Source organism: Dendrobates tinctorius, unplaced genomic scaffold (assembly GCF_039654945.1).
Source record: "Dendrobates tinctorius isolate UK_male_01 unplaced genomic scaffold, ASM3965494v1 ptg000062l, whole genome shotgun sequence".
Classification (NCBI taxonomy): Eukaryota; Metazoa; Chordata; class Amphibia; order Anura; family Dendrobatidae; genus Dendrobates; species Dendrobates tinctorius.
Genome location: NW_027361730.1, coordinates 33,595,437 through 33,608,789, shown reverse-complemented (window position 1 = coordinate 33,608,789; position 13,353 = coordinate 33,595,437). Strand labels below are relative to the sequence as shown.

General features: G+C 42.3%; 1 protein-coding gene across 1 annotated transcript in view; it reads left to right on the top strand.

The window, feature by feature from the left end:
* The window catches only part of ICE2 (interactor of little elongation complex ELL subunit 2), a 97,056-nt gene that overhangs the window by 33,468 nt on the left and 50,235 nt on the right, over nt 1–13,353 (top strand). Inside the window, exons 6-7 of the mRNA XM_073579503.1 lie at nt 7,257–7,373; nt 12,815–12,974. Of these exons, the coding sequence (XP_073435604.1) occupies nt 7,257–7,373; nt 12,815–12,974 (277 nt within the window). The remainder of the gene's footprint in view (nt 1–7,256; nt 7,374–12,814; nt 12,975–13,353) is intronic.

Here is a 13,353-nt window from a genome sequence, read left to right as displayed (position 1 = left end):
TTATGAAAAATGGTATGCTGCTTGCCGCATCATCAAGCATGACCAGTGATGGTCTGGGAATGCATATTCTTTAGGCGTTACATAAACCTCCACATGCAGTGGGCCCAAGGTTCCTCTTGGTGCAGGACATTGCTCAGCCACATTTGGCCAGAGTGTGTTCGCAATTCTTGTATGATGAAGGCATTGATGCTATTGACTGATTTCTACTTTCCCTCGACCTGAAACCAGTTGAGAATCTCTGGGACATTATGTATCATTTCATCCTATGCCAGCAATTAGCACTACAGAATGTCTGTGATGTGTGATTTAAGTTCCCTTTATTTCTTTGAGCAATGTTTACATATATTTTTTTTCACACCTGCCTAAAACTTTTGCATGATACTGTATATACAGTGGGTACGGAAAGTATTCAGACCCCTTTAAATTTTTCACTCTTTGTTTCATTGCCGCCGTTTGGTAAATTTTAAAAAAGTTAATTTTTTCTCATTAATGTGCACCCCATCTTTACTGAAAAAAGCAGAAATGTAGAAATGTTTGCAAATTTATTAAAAACGAAAAAATGAAATATCACATGGTCATAAGTATTCAGACCCTTTGCTCAGTATTGAGTAAAAGCACCCTTTTGAGCTAGTACAGCCATGAGTCTTCTTCAGAATGATGCAACAAGTTTTTCACACCTGGATTTGGGGATCCTCTGTCATTCTTCCTTGCAAATCCTCTCTAGTTCCGTCAGGTTGGATGGTGAACGTTGGTGGACAGCCATTTTCAGGTCTCCAGAGATGCTCAATTGGGTTTAGGTCAGGGCTCTGGATGGGCCACTCAAGAATGGTCACAGAGTTGTTCTGAAGCTATTCCTTTGTTATTTTAGCTGTGTGCTTAGGGTCATTTTCTTGTTTGAAGGTGAACCTTCGGCCAAGTCTGAGGTCCAGAGCACTTTGGAAGAGGTTTTCTTCCAGGATATCTCTGTACATGGCCGCATTCATGTTTCCTTCAATTTCAACCAGTCGTCCTGTCCTTGCAGCTGAAAAACGCCCCCATAGCATGATGCTGCCACCACATGTTTCACTGTTGGGATTGTATTGGGCAGGTGATGAGCAGTGCCTGGTTTTCTCCAAACATACCGCTTAGGCCGGTTTCACATTAGCGCTTTTTAAGCGCACGCACGGCCGGGGGTAGCTCCGCCCCCGAGCCGGCTCTCTGCCCGGCGTGCCCACCCCTTGCTTATAGCGCCGCCTACTAGCGGACAGCGGCGCCTGCGATCGGCGCACCCTATCTTTAGCATAGGGTGCGCAGATCGTGCGCAGGCCGTGCGCTAGTTGCGCTTTGACCTGCGCTGCGCACTTTTGACGGTGCGCCGTGCGCGCCAAAATCAAACTTTTCGGATTTTGGCGCGCACGGCGCACCGTCAAAAGTGCGCAGCGCAGGTCAAAGCGCAACTAGCGCGCACGGCCTGCGCACGATCTGCGCACCCTATGCTAAAGATAGGGTGCGCCGATCGCAGGCGCCGCTGTCCGCTAGTAGGCGGCGCTACAAGCAAGGGGCGGGCACGCCGGGCAGAGAGCCGGCTCGGGGGCGGAGCTACCCCCGGCCGTGCGTGCGCTTAAAAAGCGCTAATGTGAAACCGGCCTTAGAATTATCACCAAAAAGTTCTATCTTCATCTCATCAGACCAGAGAATGTTATTTCTCATAGTCTGGGAGTCCTTCATGTGTTTTTTTTTCTTTAGCAAACTCTATGCGAGCTTTCATATGTCTGGCACTGAGGAGAGGCTTCCGTAGGGCCACTCTGCCATAAAGGCCTGACTGGTGAAAGGCTGCAGTGACAGTTGACTTTGTGGAACCTTCCCCATCTCCCTACTGCATCTGTGGAGCTCAGCCACAGTGACCTTGGGGTTCTTCTCCCACGATTTCTCAGTTTGGCTAGATGGCCAAGTCTAGGAAGACTTCTGGTGGTCCCAAACTTCTTCCATTTAAGGATTATGGAGGCCACTGTGCTCTTAGGAACCTTGAATACTGCAGAAATTCTTTTGTAACCTTGACCAGATCTGTGCCTTGCCACAATTCTGTCTCTGAGCTCCTTGGCCAGTTCCTTTGACCTCATGATTCTCATTTGGTCTGACATGCACTGAAAGCTGTAAGTTCTTATATAGACAGGTGTGTGCCTTTCCAAATCAAGTCCTATCAGTTTATTTTAACACAGCTTTATTCCAATGAAGGAGTAGAACCATCTCAAGGAGGATCACAAGGAAATGGACAGCATGTGACTTAAATATGAGTGTCAGAGCAAAGGGTCTGAATACTTATGACCAGTTTTTCTTTTTTAGTAAATTTGCAAAAGTGTCTACATTTTTTTTTTTTTTTTTCAGTGAAGATGGGGTGCAAAATGTACATTAATGAGAAAAAAAATGAACTTTTTGAATTTACCAAACGGCTGCAATGAAACAAAGAGTGAAAAATTTAAATCGGTCTGAAAAACTTTACGTACCCATTCTATTTATAGTTATTTTTTATCAATTAACAAAATATAAAGTGAATGAACAAAAGAGAAATCTAAATCAAATTAATATTTGGTGCGGGAACCAGGCTTTCTGGATCGCACCGGCTGAACAGCCGATCGCCGCCGCAGCTGCATGTGTCGCGGCTGTGTCACTGCCACAGCCTGTGGTTGATATTCCCTCAACTCTAATCATATCGCTGCTATTAGGATTGTGTGTTCTTTATGCTGAATATAATTCTTGATGACATTGACTGCATGTTTGTTGTCGTAGCAAAATAAATTTGGAGTCAATGAGACGCCTCCCTGATGATATTGTATGATGGATAAGTATCTGCCTGTATTTGTCAGCGTTGAGTACGCTGAACAATGGGGAAAGTTGAGGAACATAGGGGTCGGCCAAGGAACATAGTGAAGAAGACTAAAGACACATCATGCTTACTTCCGTTTGAAATTGAAAGATACAGTGAAGAGTTGCCGCTAACAACAATACCTTCTACATGGAAACAAGGCCAAGTAACTCAACTATGCACGAAAACGTAGGAACTGGGGTGCAGAAACATGTCAGCAGGTTCTCTGGATTGACGAGTCAAATGTGAAATAATTAGTTGTAACAGAAAGCAGTTTGTTAGTGAAAGCTAGAGAGCTGTACAATGGTGTCGGACCCATCAGAGATAACTAAATGTAGTTTAAAAGAAGCTCAGGAAGCGGTTAATAAGCTATATATAAAAAAGGCGGAGAGAAAAAGAGCTTTTCAGAAAGTACAGTTTTATGAGGATGGGGAAAGTGTGGGACACTTACTTTCGGTGGTAGCTGCTGCACAGAGGGAATCGGGGTATGTATACAAACTAAGAACGGGAGAGGGGACTGTATTGACGGAAGTAGAGGATATTTTAGGGGAGTTTAAAAGTTTTTATGAGCAGCTGTATACGTCAGGGGTGGGAGATATAATGGGGAATATTGAAAGTTTCCTGGGTAAGGCGAAACTGCCTAGGATTGGGGATGATGATAGGGGAAGGTTGGAGGAACCTATAACGGAGGAGGAGATTAGATCTGCTATTATGTCAATGGCTAATAACAAGGCTCCTGGGGCTGATGGACTACCGGTTGAGATATATAAGAATTTAATGGACATCTCAGTGGCCAAATTAAAAAAAGTTTTTGAGGAGGCGTTAAGGGTGGGAGAGCTGCCGGTCTCCATGAGAAAGGCGATAATAGTAGTCATTTTAAAGGAAGGAAAGGACCCGGAATTGGTGGAATCGTATAGGCCAGTTTCATTGTTGTCGGCGGACGTTAAGATTTTGGCTAAGGTTTTGGCCGGCCGGTTGGCAGGTGTGGTTCAGGGTTTGGTGCATCCGGATCAGTCGGGCTTTATGCCAAATAAGTCTACAGCGATAAATCTACGTAGATTATTCTTGAATTTGCAGGTGCCGTTGGATAATGAAGGGAATAGAATTGTAGTCTCCTTGGATGCGCGTAAGGCATTTGATAGTGTTGAATGGTGCTATCTTTGGGAAGTGTTGAGATCTTTTGGTTTTGGACCAATTTTTGTCTCGTGAGTGAAGTTGTTGTATTTTTCTCCGACTGCTAGGGTGAGAGTTAATGGGGAGGTTTCTGGAAGTTTTGGTTTACATAGGGGGACTAGGCAGGGGTGTCCGCTGTCGCCGTTACTTTTTGCGTTGGCAGTGGAGCCCCTGGCGCAGACAATCAGGAACTCGACTTTGGTTAAGGGGTTCCGGTATGGTATGATAGAGGAGAAAATAGCCTTATATGCAGATGACATTTTAGAAAATTCTGGAGAGGCATTAGAGGGGGTGATGAATATTCTTGGGGCATTTGGGGAAGTTTCGGGTCTGGAGATCAATTGGGCAAAGTCAAATATTTTGCTGGTAGATGAGGGGGGTGGGGAGATTCCGACGACACTGGAGGGTAGTAGGTTGCCGGTGGTTCAGCGGTTCAAATATCTGGGAGTTCAGGTGGCCTTTCCTCTTTCGAGTTATATTGATTTAAATCTGTCCCCATTACTGGACAAATTTAGGAAGAAAGTAGGGGCGTGGTGTAGGTTGTGCCTCTCTGTGGTGGGTAGGATAAACCTGGCTAAAATGATTCTTATGCCTCAATTGTTATATATATTACATAACTCCCCTGTGTGGCTGCCCAGAAGGTGGTTTTGTACCATTAACTCTATATTTCGAGACCTGGTATGGGGGAAAAAACAGCCGAGAATCAGGCTGGAACTCATGCAGAGGCCTAAGGATGGGGGGGGGGATTGGCTCTTCCGAATCCCTGGATTTATTTTTTGGCGGCACAGGGTCAGCAGTTAAGAGGATGGAGAGAGGAGAAAGGATTGGGTTCGGTTCAAAGGATTATGGTTTGGTTGGTGGGAAGGGATCCATTGGTTCAAGGTCTGGAGGCAGGGAATTTTGGGAAGCTGGGTGGGACCTATCCTACTTTGATGCTAATCCACAGAGTGTGGGAGGCAATTAAAAGGACAAGAGAAGTGGGAGCATTAACAAATCTCTCCCCAATTTGGAACAATGAAGTACTGCCTGAATTTGTTAAAATGGGGGAATTTAAAAATTGGATATCACTAGGTATACTATATGTGGATCAGATACAGGACGAACGGGGGTTATTGCCCTTTGAGATACTGCGGGGGAGGTATGGGTTGCGGGAGAGCAGCAGGTTTCAATATGGACAGCTGAGACATGCCTATCAGGCGCAGAGTAAAAAGGTTAATATGAAAATATGTAGAGATATTCTGGTGGACTACGTATGTGCGGAGGGTGGAACGAAGGGGGTAGTTTCAAATATTTACAGGGATTTGCTGCATACCTTTCTTAATAGATTTCCCATTAAAGCAAAAGAGAAATGGGAGGAAGAGGTGGGAAGGATAGAGGAGGATACATGGGAAGATATCATGGGATATATTCCTCAGTTATCATTAAGTGAGCCGGGTAGACTTTCACAATATTATGTACTTCACAGAGTATATAGAACTCCAGATAGGCTTTATAGGGCAGGGTTGAGACAGACTTCTGAATGTCCTAGGTGTCGGTCTGAGGGAGCGGGGATCCTGCATATGCTATGGCAATGTACGAGACTGAATGCATACTGGTTGGAGGTGGGAGAAGCAATTGGGAAATCGTATGGATGTACAATCACATGGGATCCGGTGGTATGCATTTTGGGGTATGTGGAGGAGATCCAAGTTCAAAATCATCATAAACTGGCCATAGCTAGATTACTATATGTTGCACGTAAATTGATTGCCAGACATTGGTTGAGTGGAGAGCCGCCGACTCTGGGGGAATTTTATAGACAGTCTGATGTAGTTGTTAAAATGGAGAAGGATATTTATAAGAAAAGGAAAAGTGTGAAATCTTTTGAATCACTTTGGAAACCATGGGTGGAGAGAAACTGATTCCGGAGGGATGCTGTTTACATGTGTAAGCAATGGATGCTAATGTCTCATTATTGGCTATTGAGGATTTAAGGGAGGGGGGGTGGAGGGAGGGAAATGGGGGATTGGTTTTATAATGTCTATAAATATGTCTATGCTCCTTTTTGGGCACAATTGTGTGCAATTTCATTCTGAATCTTATTAATAAATATTATCTGATTTAAAAAAAAAAAAAAGAGCTGTACAATAATGAGTGTCTGCAGGCAACACTGAAGCATGGTGGAGGTTCCGTGCAAGTTTTGGGTCAGGAAATACAAGATGATATTTATTAATCATGCAATAGCATCAGGAAGGCATCTGTCTACACATGTTTTCCGTAGGATAACAACCCGAAATTTACAGCCAATGTCATTTAAGAACTATCTTCAGCATCAAGAAGAACGAGGAGTCTTGGAAATGATGATATGGCCCCCTCAGAGCCCTGATCTCAATATATATGAGTATGACTGAGATTACATGAAAAGACAGAGTGGTTTGTGCAAGCCGACATCCACAGAAGATCTGTGGATAGTTCTCCAAGATGAAGGGAAAAAGAGCCATCAGCTCACCTGTTCAGTGCTCGGCCATACTAGAAACTAATAACGCTTCTAGTATGAATGCATTCTTACTTTGGAGCATTTTCTAAACCTTTCTAAAACTTTTGCAAGAGTACTTGGATATATTATGTTGTTTTATTATAATAGGAAGAAAACCTTGCACTCCTGAAAGTTTACCTTTTAAAACACGTGTTCCATGTGGATCACTGTGATGATGATGGGCTTCTTATATTAATACAGTCCTTGCTGACCATAGCAACCAATCAGATATCCCCTTTATTCTCTTAAAATGCTCTGAAAATAATGGAAGCTGAGATCTGGCTACTTTGGACAACAAGGCTAATTTTTCATTTACAAACTTTCAATAAATCAGGCCTTTTTTGTGGCAAATTTTTCTGTGTATTTATTACCGTTCTTTATGTAATTATATTAAAAAATGTGGCATTTGAGCTCGGCACGGTATTTCTGTTCCAACCTGACTTTTTTTTTTTTCTGGATTCATGAGATATTTTGCATTCTGCACAGAAGTGATAAGGCTACACCAGGAGATCCAGCAGGAGCCCATCAAATATTGGTAGTGCATTTGTGATCTGTACATTAAAGATCCTAATGAAAATTGTTTATGTATTCAAATGTTTTTTTTTTATTTTTTTTTTATTTAGGAAAAGCAACATGGGTAACCTTTTATGATTTAGTGCATGTTGAAAATTTCATTATAATGCTCCCAACAATTCTGGTCATTACTAATATCTTTAATGTTCCTAGGGATCTGTGAAATTTGTGAAAATTACATTTCCATCTGATGATATTCCTCTGCCAACCACCTATAAAAAGGTGTCTCAGATGATGCCTCCAAAAACAAAGGCTTGTCACGTGCATGTGGTGAGTTTCTGATTAAAATATCCTACAGTGCTGTTAAAGGGAAGATTAATGCTGTCCAAACCACAGCAATCATGAATCAGACACTGGCTGTGTTATTGCCACTATACGTGATTTACTCTAAAGCGCTGCTGCATTTCAGAGTAAACATACTTTGAAAAGCCAGCCAGGGACCATGCATCTTGGATGTCTCTATAGTCAGAGGCAGGTCTTCCTTCAGCAGCTTCTCCTCAACCCAATCACATTGAGAAGCTGCCAGAGACCAGGGTAGTCATCTGAGATTCATTAATAATATTAGCAAATGCCTCCAGTTAGAAATGTAGTATAGTTTGCGGAACAAACAATGGGGGTTTCAAAAATCATTGCGAGCAACTGATGATTATGAGCTGGATGATCCTTGTCACTGCAGGGTGACGTTAGAGAAGCTTCAGAATTGTCTGGTGACAGACCTGAGAGGTAGTTATATATGTTACTACGGTCATTTCCAATTGTGCAGTCAACAATGATCATGTTATGGTAGCATAATATATCAAGATTAGGCTTATTGTTGATGTTCTTTGTGCACACTGGACAATTATTAACCCTTTAACGACTGCCGATACGTCTTTTAACGGTGGCAGTTAAGGGTACTTATTCCTCAGCGCCATTTTTTAACGGAGCTAAGAAATAAGGTTATAGCGCCCCCCAGCATCGGATAATCTCCAGGGTCTTGGCTACCGGGGGGGTAACTGAGACCCCGGAGAACATGATTCGGGTCGGTTTTTACGGCGACCGCAAAAAAAAACAAAACAAAAGTCCGATTTCCTATTTATTTCTCTCTCCTCTGATATGATCTAGCACATCAGAGAAGAGAGAAATGGGGTCCCCCGAGTTCTCCGGTACCTGTGTCCCCTGGCCCTCGACGTCGGCTTCCAGGAAAAAAATGACGGATGCATAGACCCTATCACAGTGATCAAAATAAAAAAGTTGTAAATAAAACCCCCTTTTAGCACCCCTTTTATTTAGGTAAAAATATTAAAATTATTCTATTATGGTTATAGTTGTGGTTATAGCTAGGGTTGGGTTGGGGCTAGGGTTAGGTTTAGGTCTAGGGTTAGGTTTGGGGCTAGGGTTATAGCTAGGATTGAGGCTAGGGTTAGGGTTGAGGCTAGGGTTAGAATTGAGGTTGGGGCTAAGGTTTGGGTTAGGGTTGTGTTGGGGTTAGGGTTGAGATTAGGGTTAGGGGTGTGTTGGGGTTAGGGTTGAGATTAGGGTTGGAGTTAGAATTGGAGGGTTTCACTGTCTAGGTACATCAGGGGGTCTCCAAACGCGACATGGTGCCCACCTTTGATTCTAGCCAATTTTGCATTCAAAAAGTCAAATGATGCTTCCTCTCTTCTGAGCCCTGCCATTCGCCCAAACAGTGGCTTTCCCCCCACATACGGGGTATCGGCATACATGGGAGAAATTTCACAACAAATTTTGTGGTCCATTTTCTCCTGATACTCTTGTGAAAATAAAAAGTGTTTGGTTCCAAAGTAAATTTTTTGTGAAAAAAGTAAAATGTTCATTTTTTCCTTCCACATTGCTTTTGTTCTCGTGAAGCACCTGAAAAGTTGATAAGCTTCTTGAATGTGGGTTTGCGCACCTTGAGGGGTGGGATACAGTTTTTAGAATGGTGTCACTTTTGGGTATTTTCTGACTCCCCAAACTCATTTCAAATGTGAGGTGGTCCCTAAAAAAAAATTATTCTGTTTCCAAAATTGTGCTGATGTAAAGTAGACATGTGGGAAATGTTATTTATTAACTATTTTGTGCCATATGGCTCTGTGACTTAAGGGCACAAAAATATTTGAAAATTGCTAAATTTTCAAAATTTTTGCCAAATTTCTGTTTTTTTTCATAAACGCAAGTCATATTGAAGACAATTTACCACTAACATGAAGTACAATATGTCACGAAAAACAGTCTCAGAATCAGTGGGATCCATTGAAGCTTTCCAGAGTTATAACCTCATAAAGTGAGAGTGGTCAGAATTGTAAAAATTGGCATGGTCATTAAGTACCAAATCGGCTCTGTAACTAAGGGGTTAATACCAAGTGATGATGGATCCACTCTACAGAGCCCTATGCAAGGGCATTAGTTCTCCTGTTGTTGGCACAACCAACATTATTTTGATATGTATATATTTATATAAATATAAACAAGTCTGTCATCACAATTCAATGAAATTAAATCTACTGCATGTTCAATAAAACACTAACTCTAATATTATTTGTGACACTTCCATAAATCAACAACAAAGCCTCAAGCCAAAATAAGGATCGAGTGGAGAAGATGTCCAAGATAAGAAAAAAAATATTTTTATTAAATCACCAATAATTAAAAACTGTAATAAAATAGGCAAAAATGTCATATAGGGGACGCAAGTGGGTGAAAATTTTTTTTATATAAGGTGAGGATAAATTAGTTGTTGGTATCATTCAATATATAAAAGCAATTCAACAGTACAGTGATTTCAATGACTGTAAATTTCCTCATAGTACAAGATGAATCACTGAGACATTTGTGAAAAGTTGCACCAGTGTACTCTCGATACAATCTCTTGAGTTAGAGGATGGTTCCCCTATATGTGAGCTTACAGCTTTAAACGCTTAGATTCAAGGTGCTCGTCATCTATGCAGACAGAGCCATGTAAAATAGAAAAAGTATTCGGCGCTCACCAGTAGCGTTAGTGATAAAAGTCCTAATCCATCAGACAATCACAGGACATTAGAAGTGGATAGCTGGTGCGGAGGCATGAGGGGAGAGAGTGGTGTGGACAACGGTCGTTTCATGTGTATACGCTTCAACGGGTCCAGGTGAGTAATCAGTTAGAGATACTCCCTTTTAAGGGGTTGTACAAGTGACTTAATCAAAAAACATGTGAAACAAATGCAATATACTTAGTCAAGCTTACAAAAATTACAATCCTTTACAAAAATGCAATGTTAGAGAAAGACAAATAAATGAATTTTATCATTAAGACCGATGGGACCTTGTGTTTGCGTTTTTAGAATCCATCTCGCTTCTTGTCTAAGTCGTACAGTATATACTCCATCCTGGTATATATGTTCCCCTCCCTAGCCCCATCCTGGTATATATATCCCCATCCTGGTACATATGTCCCTTGTCCTGGGCCCCATCCTGGTATTCTATATATATGTCCCCCATCCTGGTATGTATGTTCCCCTTCCTGGTAAATGTCCCCCGTTCATTAACCCCTTTCTGACCACTGACGGGATAGTACGTCAGCGGTCAAACTCCCCTGCTTTGAGGTGGGCTCCGGCAGTGAGCCTACCTCAAAGCCTCGACATGTCAGCTGTTATAAACAGCTGACATGTGCTCGCAATAGGCGCGAGCGGAATCGCCGTCCACCCGCGCCTATTAACTAGTTAAATTCCCCTCTCAAGCGCTGACAGTGGACACTTAACTAGAGCTTCCGGCCGCCGGGCCGGAAGTGAGCTCATCGCCGACCCCCGTCACGTGATCGGGGGTCGGCGACGCATTGCCTGGACAACCAGAGGTCTCATAGAGACCTCTATGGTCGTTGCAGGTAGATCGCCTTGAATGCCGCCCGGTGGCCGGCGCTCAAAGCACAGCAGTAAATCTGCTACATATGGGCGATCTGCTCATCGCCCATATGTATCAGAGCCGATCAGGTTGTGTATGCTTCAAGCCTCCTATGGAGGCTATTGAAGCATGCCAAAAGTAAAAAAAAAATGTTTAAAAATAAAAACCTAAAAGTTCAAATCACCCCCCTTTCGACCCAATCAAAATAAAACAATAATAAAAAAAAAAAATCACACATACACATATTAGGTATCGCCGCGTTCAGAATAGCGCGATCTATCAATAAAAAAAAGCATTAACCCGATCGCTAAACAGCGTAGCGAGAAAGAATTAAAAATGCCAGATCTACGTTTTTTTGGTCGCCGCGACATTGCTTTAAAATGCAATAACGGGCGATCAAAAGAACGTATCTGCACAAAATGGTATCATTAAAAACTTCACCTCGGCCCGCAAAAAATAAGCCCTCACCCGACCCCAGATCACGAAACATGGAGACGCTACGGGTCTCGAAAAATTGCGCTTTTTTTTTAAGCAAACTTTGGAATTTCTTTTCACAACTTATATAAAAGAGAACCTAGACATGTTTGGTGTCTATGAACTCGTAATGACCTGGAGAATCATAATGGCAGGTCAGTTCTAGCATGTAGTGAACCTAGTAAAAAAGACATACAAAAAACAAGTGTAGGATTGCACTTTTTTTTTGCAATTTCACCACACTTGGAATTTCTTTCCCGTTTTCGAGTACACGACATGCTAAGACCAATGATGTCGTTCAAAAGTACAACTCGTCCCGCAAAAAATAAGCCCTCACATGGCCATATTGACGGAAAAATAAAAAAGTTATGGCTCTGGGAAGGAGGGGAGCGAAAAATCGAAAAAACGCTCTGGTCATTAAGGGGTTAATGCATAGGAAAAAAATAAACCGTTATACTCCCCTTCCTTCTGCGCGGCGCCCTATTCTGAAGCTGGCATCTTTCTTCAGCATGCATGTGACGGGATGGCATGACGCTCCTGTTATGCGCCCCCAGTCAGCTGCTGGCCCCTGATTGGCCTATAGCGTTTATTGCTGTAACCCAGCACTGCTGCATTCTTTACAAAGTGGCTACTCTGTAGAGTAGCTACCATTCAATAACCACTTAGGAAAGGATGCAGCTGTGCTAGATTACTGTAAAAAGTGAGATCTTGTGCTTGGGTTACGGGATCCCACTCTGCATGCAGAATATCCCACAATCTGTTCAGACTTTACTTTTTCTAGAAAGTCAAGGACTTTGCAAACCCTTCTGACCACATTTTCTAACAGATGATCTTTAGAGAATTCACCAGTCTGAGGTCGCACTCTTACATAAAAAAAAAAGGGCAGCCTTGGACTTGTGATGGGTACTCTTTAGGTGTATAACTTCCTTCACGCAAAGTTCTTATTCTACCGTTTATCTCTTTTTTTTTTTTTTTTTTTTTTTTTTTTTTTTTTAGAATCCTGTGAGTTTTTTATAAGCTTGTCTTTGTTTCTTTGTATCTTTCAACTGAATTACAGGAACAATAAGTTTTACAATACCAGCAAAGTGAAAGAAACTTATTAAATCTCATGCACATGCTGCTTATTTTTTCCTTTTGTGGATTTGAACCATCAAAGCTTTTTTTTCCTCAAATCTGAAGCATGTCAATTCTTTCAGAGCTCTTGTACCGTTTTTCACCCATTGAAATGAAAGGGGGAAAAAAATCTCAATTAAGAATACATCAGAAAAACATTCTAAAATGCGCATATTGTACAAAGCGTTTTTCCTGCAAAAAAATCTAATGCAGATAATCACTTATTTTGCTTGCTTATTTGCATTGTGTCTCTTGCTATTTCACAGGATGTGAGTTCAGATCCAAACATTTCCAAATTGGCCTCGAAGTATTGTCCACAGGTCGTCCTTACTTCCCAGGTCTTATTTACCCTCCTTAACAACCATGCTCCTGGTTACAATGAACAATGGGAGATTCCTGTGTGTGTGAAGACTATTAATGGTAAAGGTGAGCAAAAACGAATGTAATAAACTGAGTGTATGCTTTAAGGCCTCCATACACTTTACACTAATGTCAACTGAACCCGTAATGTCCATCTCAAAGAAAGGGAGCGCACACCATTTCTAAACAAAGAGCAGGTAAAGGTTTGGCCTCCTTTTCTTTGAGTTAGGCTAGTTTCACACTAGCGCATCATACAGGCAGCGCACGGTGCCGCTAAGCCCCGCCCCCTGCCCGCCTCGTCCTGTTATTTCCTCCTCCTATTGCACACGGCTGCATGCGATCTGCGCACCCTATCTTTAGCATAGGGTGCGCAGACCGTGCGCTAGTAGGATTTTTGCGTGCGCTGCGCACTTTTGAAGGTGCGCCAAGCGCGCCAAAATGCAAC